Here is a 16,344-nt window from a genome sequence, read left to right as displayed (position 1 = left end):
AAGTTGTGAATTAGGTTTTCCAGATCAAAATGTGTCTCATTTGATAGATAGTAAGAGCTCCAATAAATGAAATGTATGTTTTGTGATAATATCTAGGAGAAAGATGTTATTCAGCTTAAGTAAAATGACCAACTGGAAAGCAGAAGAGAAGTAAATGGCTTTATAATTTACAAAACCCTCAGCTTACTGTATTAGTGTCAAAATAATGCATGGTCTATCCGCCAATTACATGGTCAAGTACCCTATTTGACTTGAAATCATTACATCTAGTTGGACCTTTGCCACTGCTGTGTATGTGCTGAGCTGCCTTTGTAAAGGCTGTGGATTACAGATTTCTAGGAGGTGAGTTCTTGCTCTAAGCTGAGGATTATCAGGAAGGTTTAGCTATTTGGGTCATTTTAGATACCAGCAATTGCTTGCAGTTAATAATGTCTTAGTAAATTATTTAGAAAAAACAGCAGTCCGACCTGTAGAAGAGAGGGTAATTCTCATTAAGATTTTTGGAAAAGGAGATAAACTTTGAATTGCTCAGAAAGAAGGTACACTTGCATTGCACTTTTTACAGCCTTGGAATCTAAGTGTTAAAAAACTCTGCATACTAAACAGTTGTCCATAAAATGTAGCTAACTATTGATTAATGTGTATTGAATGATCACCCAATGAACAGCAGACAATATTGCTGGACAGAGGTGTATGAGAGTTTTATATCAAATTATCTATGCAAGTAAATTTTAGAGATGTGAAAATTAAGTTAAAAATCTGGCATTTTAAATGCAAAGTATTTTTGTCTTTACAACAAGAGGTATGTGGCTGAAAATGTTTTGACTCATTAAATTGTAGATGGAGTGCCCGTGAAGAGTTTTAAAAATAAAAGATTTGAAAGTTGGCATGAAATATTTTAAGTCTTTCTATATGAAAGTAAAGATTTTCCATCCTGTGAGGTTTAGTATAGTGATGTGTAAAACTGTTTTGAATGCCTTGAAATGAATGCTTCAGTACATTGCTACTGGTATAATTTCTCATTATGTGCATATTTAACAGACCTGACAATATAATTTTTGCTAACTTTTCAGGGTTTTGCACAGTATTCTGTACTCTTTTACGGCTATTACAATAACCAGAGGACAATTGGATGGCTTAAGTTCAGGATGCCTCTTTCGTATTTCCTTGTTGGAGTTGGGACTATTGGCTACAGCTTTATGATTGTCATTCGAACGTAAGTTCTCCTTGGCCTTGGAATAAAGTATGTTCAAAAAGGCGAATAATTCCACTGTTGACCACTGAGACTATCCTTTTGAAAATATGATAGTTGTAAGAGCAGGACAATGCAAGGACAGTGCAAGGTCAAAGTCATGTAAGGTTCCTTCAGTCTGTATTTATTTATCTATTGTTCTGCACCAGCAGCTGTTTTGCAGTGTTGTGGAAGTGGGAAAAATCTTTACTGAAATAACATAACACTTCCCACTTGCAACTTCAAAGTGAAAAATGAATGCATTAAGTAAGTAACAGAGCTGTCAGTCCATCTTTGCATAATATTCTGCATCTAACACAATGTCAGCTAACGTCCAGGAAATTAAATTGTTCTATCTTTCATGATACCTTGTGTGAGTTAAATTCTTTTAAGAAGGAAGAAGACAAGAAGGAAAGAAACATATGGCAAATAGTTCTGTGTCTAACTCACAGTCAGCAGTAAATGATTCTCAGCAAGACTACTGTTTAGGTCACATTTGTGCAGTGATATAGAATTAATGCAACTGGCCATAGTGAGAGTTTAATGTCCTGGAACACTAAATAATCTCCAGCACTGTGAAAACTGTGCTTAATATAATGTTAATAACATAATGTTAAACCAGTAGGAAGCATAGGGGCAAGTGAAACAAGGCCCACACAGTATCCTAGTGATACTATTCTCTTCCTAGATTTGATAGCATGTGTTTCACTAGATTGTTAAAAATGTGACATGTAGAATGCATTGATATTAATGACATAACTCTACTGCATTAGTGAGCTTTAAAATAGGTATTGCCTTTTCCTGACCAAGAAATCAATACAATACTGAGGGCTAAATGGTTTGTACCCTACTAATATACTCCATTCTTGTGCTTAATGGTTTGAATTAAGTGACAAAGTATGCAGAAGCAAGATGGCATAAATGACAACACTTTGAAACAGAGAAGTTAGTAGTCAAGATTAAGTCAAATCACTGAAGAAATAATTTGATATTTGTGGATATTGTTATAAATCTTGTTTATAAGTGCATAGGAGATGAAAGGGAAGATAGAAAGCTGTATTCGTGATTTTTTTTTTTATGGTATAGCCAACTTCTGTTCTAGCTTGTTATTTTAAAACACTTTTTTTTTTTAACTTTGTGAAGTCTCTAACTAAATGTATTGCATTAGTCTGCAGCTTTCTATTTGAGTGATCTTCTTGATACTGTTTTCCTATTGAGTTTCTTATCCAGCAGTCTTCCTCTGAGGTATTAATGAAACAAATTCATTCTTTCTCTTCAAAATTTATGTTGTGAGCCTGTAAATTACCTAAATATGAAAATCTCCATCCTTCTTTCTTCTTTCAGACTGAGCTTTCCAGATATAGTATAACATGATTGACTGTAATAATAATATAGTTTTTTTTTCAGAACCATGTTAGAATTTAGGAACAATTTAAAAATCATGCTTACACAGCAGAACTAGTTCTAACAAGACCTTCCCGTGTCTTTCTGGCTTTTATAGAATGGCAAGGAATGCAAATGAAGAAGGTGGTGGGGATGATACTAGTTTTAATTTCAGCTGGAAAATGTTCACAAGCTGGGACTACCTGATTGGCAATCCTGAGACAGCAGATAATAAGTTCGCCTCCATCACAACAAGCTTTAAGGTAAAATAGAGCTCACTAAGGAGAGGTTATCTAATTTATTTTTCACACTGATGTGAATCAGATGGAACTGAGGTCTAGTTCTAGATGTGCCTGGGCCTAGAAGTTTGCACTAGAACCGGGCAGCTCTATATCCTTCTGAGTCTGGGACTTGGTGCCTTACCATCTTAATTTCTCCTTTTGATTGTGGAAAAAAAAGCATTAATAGCATCTTTTGTGTCCTCTGTGACTGCAGTACTAGTTTTGGAAAAAAGATTCTACTGTAAAAATATTTTTTTTGTTGTTTTTCTCATGTCTGATGCCTTCCAGTTTCTATGGTGTCTGTTTGAAAAATTTGTTTTTAAAATGCTGGTGGTATTTTGCCAACCTCACATTATCTTCTTCTCTCACTACACTGAAGAGATACCATAAGATAAAGCAATAGGATCCTCTATAAAGGACTATTCATTATGTCAGAAGAGTTGGCCTCAGAATTTTGAGTATATACTTGCTTCTCAGTAAGAAAAAGAGGTTACTTACCTTGCATAATACAGATTTTTTTTTAATTTTCAAATTAATTATGAAGTATAGCCCAGTTTGCAAGGCAATACGAGGTGCTCTTAGGCCTTTTTTTTCAGTTTACAGGGTGTGTTGATTTCAAGAGTCATTGTGTGACGAATCTGGGGCAGGATCTGAGATGCACTGCTGTGAAAACAGTGAATGTTAAAGAATGTGTGTCTGCACTGGGACACACCTGTGTAGCATGTAAAGGAAAATTTAATTTTCAATGTAATAATGTACAGGGAATACACTGGAAAGGTGTTACCAGGTAATGAACAAGGTGCTAGACTTGTAGTCACACTGACAACATACATAGAGCATGGAGAACCAAGCACTAGCTGCGCTATCCAGTCACATTCAACACCCTTCCTTTCTGCCGTAATGATATAGCCAATATACCACCTCACGCTGCTCATCCTCCCAGCTGTGAGTGTAAAATATAAATGCACTCAAAGTCAGTAGAAAGAAAAGGTCCAAGGAAGATAAATATTGAAGAAATACTGACTGAAAGCACTGAAACAGTAGGAGGTTTTCCTGCCCACCCAGTAAGGTCTGTTGCTGAAAGTTATTTGGAGAAGAATGCAAATCAGTTGAGACTGAGACTTATTTTTGAGGAATAAACTCATGAAGCTTTACTGTGATCTTTGCAAATGAGCAAGGAACCTCAGAGAGAAAGGATGAAATCTTGGCTTGGGTGAGGTTGTGGGAGTTTTGCTCAAGAGCTATTGCAGTCTCCTTTCATTTATATAACAAACACAAGTTGTAAGAAAAGCAGAGCCATGCAGAGTAATGATTACAGCGTGGTAGTTCAGCTTCCTCTCTGGGCAACTGATCTCTGTACCAAAGTGAGAAGCTGTAACCAAACTCTCTTTTCAGAAGAACGCTTCAGAGCAAAAGCTCTTTCTGCTGGAGAAAGTAGAAGCTGGAGATTATAGTTACACAAGTGTCTTAATGTTTATCAGTCCTAGCCAAGGGTAAATGTGGGGCGAACATTTTATTCTGCAGTCTGAAGCTGTGTACTGTTTGCCTTTTTTTGAGATTTGTGCATCTAAACTGTAATTTCATTTCTTCTGAATTGCTGACTTTCAGAATAAAACTTTTTTTCTCTTTTCTCACAAATGCACATTTTTAAAGTATGACAGTTCTTTTTCTGACAACTAATCACACTTTTCTCCCGCTGGGTCTCTTGGCCTCATGGCACCTTGCAAGCTGACAGGACATGCTGGTTTCCTTTTGGCACATGAGTGCAGGTGTAATGCAAGTCAATGGTGACATGCTCAACGGAAGCAAAGCGAACTCTGGGGAGCCAAATCCTCAGGGTCTTCCAGGGTCCAAAACAGGTTTCATGAGACAAGATAAGGTCATCTCAAAACATGATGCCCAGGTGTGCATTCACATCTTAATAATTTATTTAAGTGAGTTCTAGCAACTGGGGAAGCAATGTGGGGTCTTGACCATTAAACTACTCATAGTATTTTCTTTCTTTCTAACAAGTGCAGGAAGCTATCGTGGAGGAGCAGGAGAGCCGAAAAGAGGAAAATATTCACTTGACTCGATTCCTGAGGGTTCTTGCTAACTTCTTAGCCCTATGCACGCTTGCTGGGAGTGGCTATCTCATCTTTTTTGTTGTGAGAAGATCCCAGAAATTTGCCCTGGAAGGTCTGGAGAACTACGGGTGGTGGGAAAGAAATGAAGTTCGTTCTAGCGCATTTCTAAAATAGATGTGGTTTGAAACTGTGTTCCTCTACTCTGCATGTTGCATTTTTGTTCTGAGAATTTAAATAATCTGAGTGTGGGTGGTAAATGTTTAACAGAAGAATTGCTTTTGTCTCTCTGCTTCCTACTTCGTTAAAATGATTATTCCTTGGTTGGTTCTTTCCAATGTCCCTTTGTATTTAATTTGAATTTGAGGTTTTTTCTTTACTCTTTCTTGCTCTTAAGACAGCCTATGGACTCACAAGATATTTTCAAGCAAAGTGACTGCTGTGTGGGTTATCCAAAGTTGTTTGGGGCTCCATGTATATAACGCTACAGTGCAGCAACAGGATGAAACTCATGCCTTCCAGTTCCAGCTGCCCAATCCAAGAGTTCAATACCATTTTTTTTTTTGTGCTGAATTTGCTTTCTTCTAGAGCAAATGAAGTCCTGCCTGATAGAGGTGTATAGACGAAGTGTGTTTGCTGTAACAGTGTGCAGTAAGCACTTGAAGTCCGTGTTGCTATATGAAAACCTGGGCAGATTTTACTTTCTTAGTAAACACACTGTTGTATATGTTGTAAAATTAGCTGTTTGTTACTTAAAGATCATTTTCTGAACTGGAGTGTAAAGTAGATACCTGATTTGAGGTAAAGCAAAAAGATGCTAGCCTCACAAAACTACTGGGATGGGTGACAATAGAATGTCAATCCCTAATTTTCAACACCAAAACCTGACTGAGAAAGTAACATAAAAAACTCCACCCATCCACCTCTGGAATCCAGAGAAACTGGGTTGTTGAGATAGCGTTAAGTGACTTGATGAAATTTATTACATTTTGATCTGATGGGGAAGAAAAGTTGTGTACAAAACTGTTTGGCTTAAAGCAACATGAGCTCTAAGCGTGACAACAGACTAGCAGATGAAGGCAGTTCAGGACAAATTCAGCTTTCTCCCAGCTGAAAGGTGTGGTAACAGATTTGTACTAACAAGAGCTGTGCTACTGAAAGCTGTTATATTAGCTTGTGCTACAATCTGGAAAGCAGTAAAACGTAGGCATGCTTACATTCATTGTTTCACTTTTATTTGCTTTACAAATAAATACTGCTAGGGAGACTCTGTATCTCGGAACTAAGATCTGCAGCAGGTGTGTCTTTGAAGGAGAGTGGATAAGTTAACATTGCCATTATTTGGCTAATGAATTTTTCTTGTTCAGAGGTAATGAACGTATTTGTGAGGTATAAAATATTGCCCTTGATTGTATGTTATTATTTATTTATAATTAATATTAATATTTAATTACATAAGTATATTTGGCTTCTATGTAACAACCATTTAAACATTTTTCTCGTTTTCTAGATCAAGCTTTCTTATGTTTGTATCATTAATAAATGAATTGAGATTTTGATCAGAAAAAAAACCCGTAAACACTTGACATACTAGTTACAGCAAATGGAAGTGCAGCTCTTACATACAATTCAAGCAATAGTGTGTAAAAATTGACATTCTTCACAAAAATATTGAGCTCCTTTTGTAAGAAATTTATTTTCATTATACTGGATATATTAAGGGATTAAAAATATTTACATATAATTATGGTGTCCTTGGAGCAATCCAGGGTAAATATATTTTATATATTCTTTTCCTCAAGCTCATAGCCTAATACAGTGCCACTGCATGGTGACTTTGTGGATGAGACCTTTCTCTCTCTGACTATTCTCCTCTATCATAATGTTGTAAATTTTTAAACTCCCTCTTTGTAATGGCAGTGCCTAGTTCTGTCAGATCACAGTTCAGAGAGAATTGGATAGTGTGTCAGGAGAGCAGGAAATTAGTGGAAATAGGCAGACTGGGACTGTTAAGGGATTTCATCAGCCTTTGTATGGCTCCTCATAAAATGCTGTGGCCATGGCTGTTGGTCATGGATGAATGATGATTCTGCACCATGTGACAATTTCCCCATGACTGTGGAAATTTTGATAAAATGGAGAATAATGCTACTGATTCCCTTGGTAAAGTGTTCTGAAATTGGATGAAAATTGCTGAACAAAATTTACTTTTCTGATTTGATAAAAGATAGTTTGCAGAGCTAGAAGGTAGTATGAGCATCTCTGTAGTACTGACATACCTTGTTTTCTCAAATATATTCCTATAGTGTTTAAAAATAAAACCACTTAAAAGTAGAGAAAACTTAGGAGGAGACAGATTTCTCAAATCAGAGTAATTAACAACATTTGGGCAAAGAGGAGATCAGTTTTACACATCAATTTTTTTCCAGCAGCAAAAAATTGTAGCTTTAACATTTCAGCTGTTGCAAGCTGAAATAGCCCCATAGATCTTTTGCCAAAAATATCCTCCTATTTACTTTAGTAAATCCTAGTAGGGGATATGAAGTACATTTATATTGAAGATATTAAGCTGTTTGTCAATATTCTATTTAATTCTAGCAATAATCAGACAGCTTTTATTAGTATATTTTAGAAATATATATATTATAAAAATTATATATATTAGAAATATAATTTCTAATTCTAATTTCTTTTTAAAAAATGAAACTGTATTTACTGGAAAAATAGGTCTTTATTAGTGCTTTCTGCAGCAGATGCTAGACAAATCTGTGACTACTGCAATCATTTTTAGTGGAAGATATGATTTATTTCAGCTAGACTACTTACTGATAATGAACTTATCATTTAACCAACAAGCAGACAGTGTTCAATATGTTGTGTTGTGTTGGCACAGTTTAATATGCTGGTAGACTGGTGTTCAGGTGTGATTACAGTCACAGGGTTTCTTACCAGATTCATAGCAGCTGGAAAAGCTTCTGTAAGGAGTAATTTTCTTGCTTTCAGAGTGTCACACAGGGACTGGACATCTGGAGTAGTTAATGTCACAGAGAGATAAAAAACTGTGTTTTGAACTAAAGTTTTAATTATTAGTGGGTTCTTCTTGGTTGTTGTTCCTTTCTTAGGGAAAATGCTATCTGTAGGGCAGAGGAGGCTTTTGAAATTCACTCAGCAGTAAGACCACATTGGCTGTCAACCATAACTGTACCATGTATGTATGCTGGCATACTGCCCCTATTCTGGCATATCGTTCCACAATTTCTAAGTCAAATAGAGCAGTGAAGCTGTCACTGATAAAAACAGTGGAAGAAAATCTGCTCCAGCACCTGAGCTTAAGTTGACAAGAAGTCCTGAATGTAAATTAGCTCATTTCTGAAATCAAACTAGGTTAAAGTGGCTAAAATTCAATGCCTCACAAGAAACTAAAAGTATATCTATGAAACTATATGAGAAATGTTTATGATTTTGAAATATAGGACTCATCATATTTTTTGAATTTTGAAAACTCAATGTGGTTTTTCTCCCAGTAAAACATTGCATTTTTTGGTTGCAATAATTTTTCACTTTTCAGCTTTGCAAATTTCTGTGCCTCATTTAACCTCTTGTCTTAGTAACGCCTTTTCTCTAGAATTAGAAATGCTCTTGAGATGGGAAGCCTGAATAGCCAAGGTGTGTAAAAATGCAGCTAGAAAGCAAATGAGAAAGAATATGCCTGATTCAGAAAAGTAGTAAAAAAGGCAGAACATAATAAAAAGATTGAAAATATTGAATGAAAAGCAATGACTTCTGTCCTGCTTCTCCCATGCAGCAACAAGGAAACTTTCAATAAAGTTAGCAGGTACTATATTTAAAACTGCCCAAAGGACATACCTTTTCTTCCAAAATACATATTCACTATGTCTTGCAGTATGAGAACTAAGGGACATAAAATTGATTTAGTAGAAGCCAGCTTCAGAAAAAGTAAAAGGGAAGGAATGGTAGAAGCCAATGCTATGAATGCCAAAATTGACATCCATCTGAAGGAAGATCGATCTAAGACATGAAAGATAAATCCTCTGGGGGTTACTAGATACATAAAACCCACAGCTGACTGAGCAAGTACTGAATATAGTTGGAGTCTAGGTTTTATTATTCATATATGTTTGCCCTGTTCTTGCTCATCCTTAGGCATCTGTTTGTCTAGGTCAGCCTTTGGTGTGACCCAGGACGTCTCCTCTTATGCACACATTTGCTCCTGGAACTTGTTGCTGCAGGAGGACATGAGACACCAGAGTCAGTGAGGGTTTTGATTTGAGATTCAGCAGAATCACCACAGGACCAAATATTTATATTGATAAATGGGATATACAGCCTGTTACAATAAGTTTGAATTTTTTAAATTCTTGATTGGTCATGTTGGCTGTAATTGACTCCTGCAGCTTTACCAGCTTGGGCCATATTGAGCATGAAGTCTTTGTTTTAATCATGACTGAGACAATATATGTTATAAACTATGTTCAATACTTTGAAGACTTTAAGATAAAAAACTTTACACAGTTCATTATGAAGAAAAAATAACCAATGTTTTTATCACCAACATATCATCACCTTCCAGAAGTACTGAAAAATAGGAATATCAACAGTTCTCATAAGAGCAAATTTATTCAAAACATTAATATATGAAACACAACACAGCTGTTACTATAATAAAGTAAAAGGTGGCAGGAGATTAAAATATAAATTCTGCCTTTTTCATTTATAAACCCAAGTGCTGCAAGAGATGATACCTGCAAGTTTTTAGTTGGTTGTTTCTTTTTTGAGCATGATGAGGTAACAATGATTTCTTGTTACTTTAACAAGGTAATCCCAGTTCTGAGTAACACTATTTAAGTACATAGGAAACACCAATGAATTCTTGTAATCATTAAAAAAAAAAATCTACATACTTCTTACAGGGTGCCACAAACCCTGCACAGAAGACACTACTGATTGCCTACAAATGCAAAAATCCAGTAATTAACTCTAGAACTCATTTGTTGTTTTTAGTCCCTTTCATTACATTTTTTTGTAATGAAATTTTAATTTAAATTGAAATTGAATAACTGCACTCTTAAATTTTTTTTTCAGTTATTTTCGTTTTTGGCTGACACAATGAATTAGAACCAAAGGGTTCAAGTGGACTTGAAATTTCAGCAGTCACTGAGAAATGTTAAATTACTAGAATGCCTCACTTGTTTGTAGAATTTAAAAGCTATGCTGTATTTGAAACTTTATATAAAAGTTAGTTATCTGTTCTTCTCAGTTTACTTTCAGTTAACTTGTTCCATTTCCAAACTGCTAAGATGATGAGTTAATCTTATTAGAGGTTTCTAAGAAAAGCAGGCAGAAAGAAGCAGAATTGATTTGAATTTGCTTATGCAGTGAGGACATGAGATCTGAGACAGACTAGAGAGCTGGACAATCACCAACTGTTCGAAATTTAACAGGAGCAGGTGACAGATTCTCCACCTGGGATGGGATAATCCTGGTTATATATACAAACTAGTGGACAAGAGGCTGGAGAGGAGCCCTGTAGAAATTGATCTGGGAGTTTGGGTTGGTGGCAAGTTGAACGTCAGTCAACAGTCTGCCCTGGCAGCCAAAAGGGCCAACCGTGTCCTGGGGTACATCAAGCACAGCATAGCTAGCCGGCTGAGGGAGGCAAGTGTCCCACTCTACACTGCACCGGTGTGGCCCCCCCTCAAGTACTGTGTGCAGTTTTGGGCGCCTCAGTATAAGAGGGACATCATACTATTAGAATGTGTCCAGAGGAGGTTGACCAAGTTGGTGAAAGGCCTCAAGGGCAAGACTTTGGAGGAGCGGCTGAGGTCACTTGGTTTGTTCAGCCTGGGGAAGAGAAGCCTGAGGGGTTAACTCATTGCAGTCTACAACTTCCTCAGCGGAGACTGTAGAGGGGAAGGTGCTGATCCCCTCTCTCTGGTGACCAGAGATAGGACATGAAGAAATGGAATGAAGCTATGTCAGGGGAAGTTCAGATTGGACATTAGGAAAAGGTTCTTCACTGAGAGGTTCTTCACTGGAACAGACTCCTCAGGAAAGTGGTAACAACACCAAGCCTGTCAGAGTTCACCGAGTGTCTGGATGATGCTTTTAGTCACATGATTTATTTTTAGGTAGTCCTGCAAGGCACAGAGAGTTGGATGTGATTCCTTATGGATCTCTTCCAACTAGAGATAATATATTATTCTATGATTCTGTGACGTGTAGAATTAACTTTGGCTGAGAACTCAGATAAATTTAATTTAGTGTAGTATTTTTGTAGGCATGCTTTTTTTGTAGAACACCTATGAGTTATTGGGAAGATGTGGTAGAAACATAGCATAAAACAGTACTGGAAATAGGTCTCTCTGATAGTAGAATATTGGTTAAATTGAAGATTCTAGTCTGAATAACTAAGATTTTATTATTTTGGAGTTTTAAGTTAAATGTAAAATGAAAAAAAAGATCTTGTATATCCATCTACAGTAGATTTCAACAGACATTTCATCCCTTTCTTCCATTGTGAAAACATCTTGTGACTCCCAGAGTGGATTTGGTTTTTCAGTATATAAAAAAACCGTATAAAAATAGTAATGGAAATACACTATCCACCCAAAGCAAAAATAATAAAAGAACTTGCTGCCAACATTTCACTGTAAACTACTTTTTTTTTTTTTTCCTTTTTCCTCTTCTCAGGTAAATATGGTTATGTCACTTTTAGGAATGTTCTGTCCAACTTTATTTGATGTAATTAGTTCTCTGGAAAACTACCACCCTCGAATAGCTCTAAGATGGCAGCTGGGACGAATCTTTGCTCTTTTTCTTGGCAATCTCTACACTTTCATTATCGCCCTAATGGATGAAATCAATCTCAAGGCAAGCTATTTACCTCCCTTCATTATTTTTAACGTGTAAGAATGAGGATTTCCAGCCAGTCAGAGAGATGTCTATGAAAGACATTATTTTCTTTCTGTACTGTAAATCATGTCCATGCTTAAACTGGTAATGGGAGTCTTGGAGTAGTAAAGGTTGAGAGTTGGTAACAAGCTCATGTTGTTTTTCTTTTGTCCAATTGATTTCTCTACTCAGCTGGAAGAAGAAAAGATAGTCAAGTATAACATGACAATATGGGAAGCCAGTCTCTACAATGGTACTATTCCCGAAAATTCAACTGCTCCTCCTATACAGGTGGACCCTGCGGATGTCCCCAGAGGGCCATGCTGGGAAACAATGGTAGGACAGGTAATGTAACGGCTTTGAGCTCATATTTGAAAATAGATCATATTCTATTACAAAATGTCATATCTAAACTCTCTTTATTTCTGCTAATAAGTGGCATTAAGGTGGGAAAATGTGAGGAAAAGCAGATGTGGGACTTTTTCCTGAGCTAAACAGTTGAGAAAAAAAAATTATTTGAGTTTCTTTGGACCCTGTCTAGTGGAGAAGTATTTAATCTGGCAGTTGACGGCATTGAAAGCATTTCCTGTTTTCCCCTCCTTTTCACTGTTCTCTTCATTTAGTTTCCTCTTCCTCATCCCATCTTTGTCTCGCAAAACCTGTTCATCTGTTTTAAAAAGCTGGATTTGTCACAACCTCTAATAAATGTTGTTATTCTGATTAGAACTTCAATTAGGCAAAATTAGTTTCTGACTACAACAGACCTGTAGAAAAAATAAAAAAAGACTAGCCCAACAAGGAAATATGTTTAAGATAGCTCTTACAGCAGTGTGCTTTTGAGAAAGCATCTCTATTTTAGCCAAGTAGGATAGTGCAAAAGAACAGTAGTTGTTTAATGGTAAATCTGTTCAGTCATTTTATTTGATTCAGTTGAATATTTATCCTTATTGACCTATTAATATCCAATGTAACTTCCAAAGAATTTTCTAACGTCCACCTTTCCTCTATTTGATCTTACTCCATTGTTGTTGTTTTGTGCATGAGAATGAATTCACCACTGAATCACAACTTTTGCTGTTGCTCCATCACTCTGACAATCTCACCATCTGCTTATCTCCACTCCTGACTGAATAAATAACCAACAGGAACCAGACAGGCAGGAAAACCAGTCCCTCTGTTCTTTTCACTGATGCTGAACAGCTAAGAACACCAAAAGCTCATCACTGCACTGATTTTGCCCTTGATTTCAGATCAGGAAGGGTAATAGCCTTTTTGGATTATTGGGGTAAGGCCTGTTACAGCAGGTTTTAGTGGGACTTGCTGAAATAAAAGTAAAGGAATGAGGATTTCCATTAGGATTTTCTTCTTTCCTCTCTATATTCACTGGGAGTTGGTGCTCCTTGAGAAAGAAAGCCATTCACTGTTGTTTTTTTTTTTTTTAAATCTTCCCAAAGTCAAAGAGATCAAAAGCAGTTTAAGATATCAGCTCAGATTTCTGTTACAGCAGCAATCTTGGCTGGAAGTGTTTCCCAGTCTAATCATACCCTGGAAGTCTCATCTGAAAATACAAGCACAAATTAGAACAAAAGCTACCTCTAGCAAGTGAGGGGCAGTTTTTCTCCTTGCATTTTTCAGAATCAGTAAATGAAGAGGAGGAGCAGAGTCTTTTCCATGTTGAAGTAGGGCAAACACAGTTAGGAATCTAGTCCAGTATTTCATTATTACTGTAATTATTGACTGCTTGAATATATTCTTAAAATATTGCTCTAACAGGAATTTGTGCGGCTGACAGTTTCTGACACGATGACAACATACATCACGATTCTGATTGGCGATTTCTTGAGAGCTGTCTTTGTTAGGTTTTTCAATTACTGCTGGTGCTGGGACTTGGAGTATGGATTTGTAAGTATCTGATTTGCTATTTTAAATGTCTTTAGGAGAGTATCACTTCACATTATTGTAGTAAATTACATTTTCCTTTCCAACTTGCAGAGTTAATACTTGACTAGACTCATCACTTTCAAAATCTCTATACAACATTATGTTAGTTTTTCTCAGAATTTCCTTATGCCTTACTATTTGTCATATTTTTTCAGAGTTTAGTAACTTTAGGAAATGTTTGGTTTTTTTTTTTTCATTTGATTGTGTAAGAAAGATGGGTACACATGTTTTTCACAAATTTCCAATTTGAAGACTCATTCCCTATTCCAATGAATACAGTCCGATAGATTCCTATGGGATTTTGGATAGGGTTTTCTAGTATAATGAGGCATCCAGAGTTTATGGAGAAAAATATGGAAGAACTTGCTCTAGAAATCTTATTATAGGTTTTTTTTTTTTTTTTTTTGCTAGAATTAGTTTAGCTGAAATAAATTAAGTGCCATCACATAAGTGAGTGTAGAGCTCTTCACTTGGGAGTTGAGACTTTCACTCTTTTACACAGATCTAAATTAGGTTAAATTAGCCAGCTAAAATACCTATGCTGTAAGGCCTGATGCTATTTTTTCACCTGTTAAGTAGTAGTCAGGGTACTGGCAAAGCTTGTGAAGCTCCTGAAGCCTCTTTAGTCCTTACTGAGAGGTACAGAAAAGAGTTGAGTCATTTAAAGCTATCTTGGGTACACCTGCATGAACAGCCATCGTAGCTGTTCTGCCATCTTTTGTCCTCCTTTCCTCAAAAATTTACCTTCATATGTGTACAAATTTCTTGTTTTACTGATAGCACTCTTTTGGGAAATGATAATTTTCCAGAGGAATAAAAAGTTTTAGTGTTTTCTAGAGAAGAAAAAAAACAGTTTTCTGGTATAGCAATCTCATTGCTATTGACTGGCTCCTGTGCAATTTTGACCTTTATAGCAAGGTTCAGGTTTCTCCCTGTTAATTCTATGGTGTATCTCAAACAGCACTGGTGTAGGGCTGGAGAAAAAGATTACCAGCTGGCTAGGTTGTGGACAAACAAGTTGTAACCCTTGCAACATCAATATTAAATTCAGGAATATGAAAACAGCATGGGCAGAGAGCTAGCACAGCTTGTAGAATAGTGTATCTGGAGCTTCCTCGTATTTTCAGATGTTCCGCAGTCATTGCAGTAGCTACGGCTGGATGTGGGGATCACATGAATCACTGTAGCCAGTGCTACATCTGACAGAAAATAGGTCAGATATTGTGTTGTTCAAAGATGTTGAAGTGGTAGTCCGAACGTTTTCCCTGTCAGGATATCCACAATCAAGACTGAAAGCCATTCTGAAGACTGTAGGACAGACTGTTTATCTAGGATGATTTAGCTTCCATTTGGGCTGAAACCTCTTCTATCTTGCTATTTACTCTAAACCAGCTACTTTCTGTGCATAGACTTTTTGTTGCATGACCAGTCCAACTGCAAGTGCCTAGTGCTAGTTGAGATGACCCTGGGTATCCAGAACAGCTGGGTGGCACTATTAGATGGATTTTTTTTTGTGAGATGCCTACAGTCTCCCAGTGTTAGGAGCCGTACTGTGAACTGCAGGACAGCTTGGCTTGAACTGGGAGTGCCAGTTGCTAACTGAAGATGCATACATTCATCCATTAACACTTCAGACTTATTTTTTTGTCGTTTGTTTTTGATTACCATTAGGGATGTTAATAGAATACAATACAGTAATTCAATCAACAGAACAGAGACTATGAAGGAAAGAGCTTTAATTAAGGGTATGGAGTAAAGAGCTGCACAGACACTGTCCTTCTTTCTAGCCATTTGTCCATACACACAGTAAAGAACATAAAGAGTGGCAATAAACAGTGGAAGTGAACCTCACAGCCCACACACAAAGGCTTCAACACTGTTAATGGAAGCTGTAGCACATTTATCCAGCAATGAGGGGACATCTTATTTCCATGATATGTTATTGTTCTCAACATGTCAACGACACATCTACTGCTAGGGGATGCTGAAACCAATTTATTATCGACATTTGTATTTAGAGGTGTGTAAGAATGGCTATAACAGTCTGGTCCATTATGGTCCTCAGGTCCAGTAAGTTGCCTGGTACAACAACCAGAAGTGGAAGTGCAATCTGAAAATAATTGAATTTCTGGAAATATCTGAGCTTAAAATTTTCCTAGGAAGTTGCTATATCTGCATTTCTATGGTTAATGTCCATGATGTATCTATTATCCATTAATTTTTAGATTTTTTTTAATACCCTAAATATTTTTGACATCAAAACGTACTTTGGCAAAGAATTCTAGAAATTAAGTTGCCTGTTGTATGGAAAACCACTTCATTTTATTTGTTTAAAAAATAAATTTAAAATTATTTGTTAATGCTAGCCTGTATGTTATGAAGAACAGTCACACATTGTTTGGTTCTGTAAGATACTATTAATTGCTCCATGTTACTTATGATATTCTATCCCTCTATACAGCTCTCCTTAGGCAACTGCTTTCCACATTAACTATTACTCATCTATTTAATCTTTCCTCATATGGTAGCAGAT

At 36.5% G+C, this 16,344-nt stretch overlaps 2 protein-coding genes across 2 annotated transcripts in view; both read left to right on the top strand.

Annotated features, from left to right (window-relative positions):
• Positions 1-16,344, top strand: part of ANXA1 (annexin A1) — a 419,725-nt gene that overhangs the window by 218,198 nt on the left and 185,183 nt on the right. The gene's annotated exons all lie outside the window — the stretch shown is intronic.
• The window catches only part of TMC1 (transmembrane channel like 1), a 57,820-nt gene that overhangs the window by 29,661 nt on the left and 11,815 nt on the right, over positions 1-16,344 (top strand). Inside the window, exons 8-13 of the mRNA XM_086770657.1 lie at positions 1,074-1,216; positions 2,733-2,877; positions 4,914-5,108; positions 11,670-11,849; positions 12,063-12,215; positions 13,644-13,772. Coding sequence (XP_086626783.1) covers positions 1,074-1,216; positions 2,733-2,877; positions 4,914-5,108; positions 11,670-11,849; positions 12,063-12,215; positions 13,644-13,772 — 945 coding nt within the window. The remainder of the gene's footprint in view (positions 1-1,073; positions 1,217-2,732; positions 2,878-4,913; positions 5,109-11,669; positions 11,850-12,062; positions 12,216-13,643; positions 13,773-16,344) is intronic.

Source organism: Chlamydotis macqueenii, chromosome Z (assembly GCF_036417535.1).
Source record: "Chlamydotis macqueenii isolate bChlMac1 chromosome Z, bChlMac1.mat, whole genome shotgun sequence".
Classification (NCBI taxonomy): domain Eukaryota; kingdom Metazoa; phylum Chordata; class Aves; order Otidiformes; family Otididae; genus Chlamydotis; species Chlamydotis macqueenii.
The sequence above is the reverse complement of the archived record's forward strand: the minus strand, read 5'-3'. Positions and strand labels throughout refer to the sequence as shown.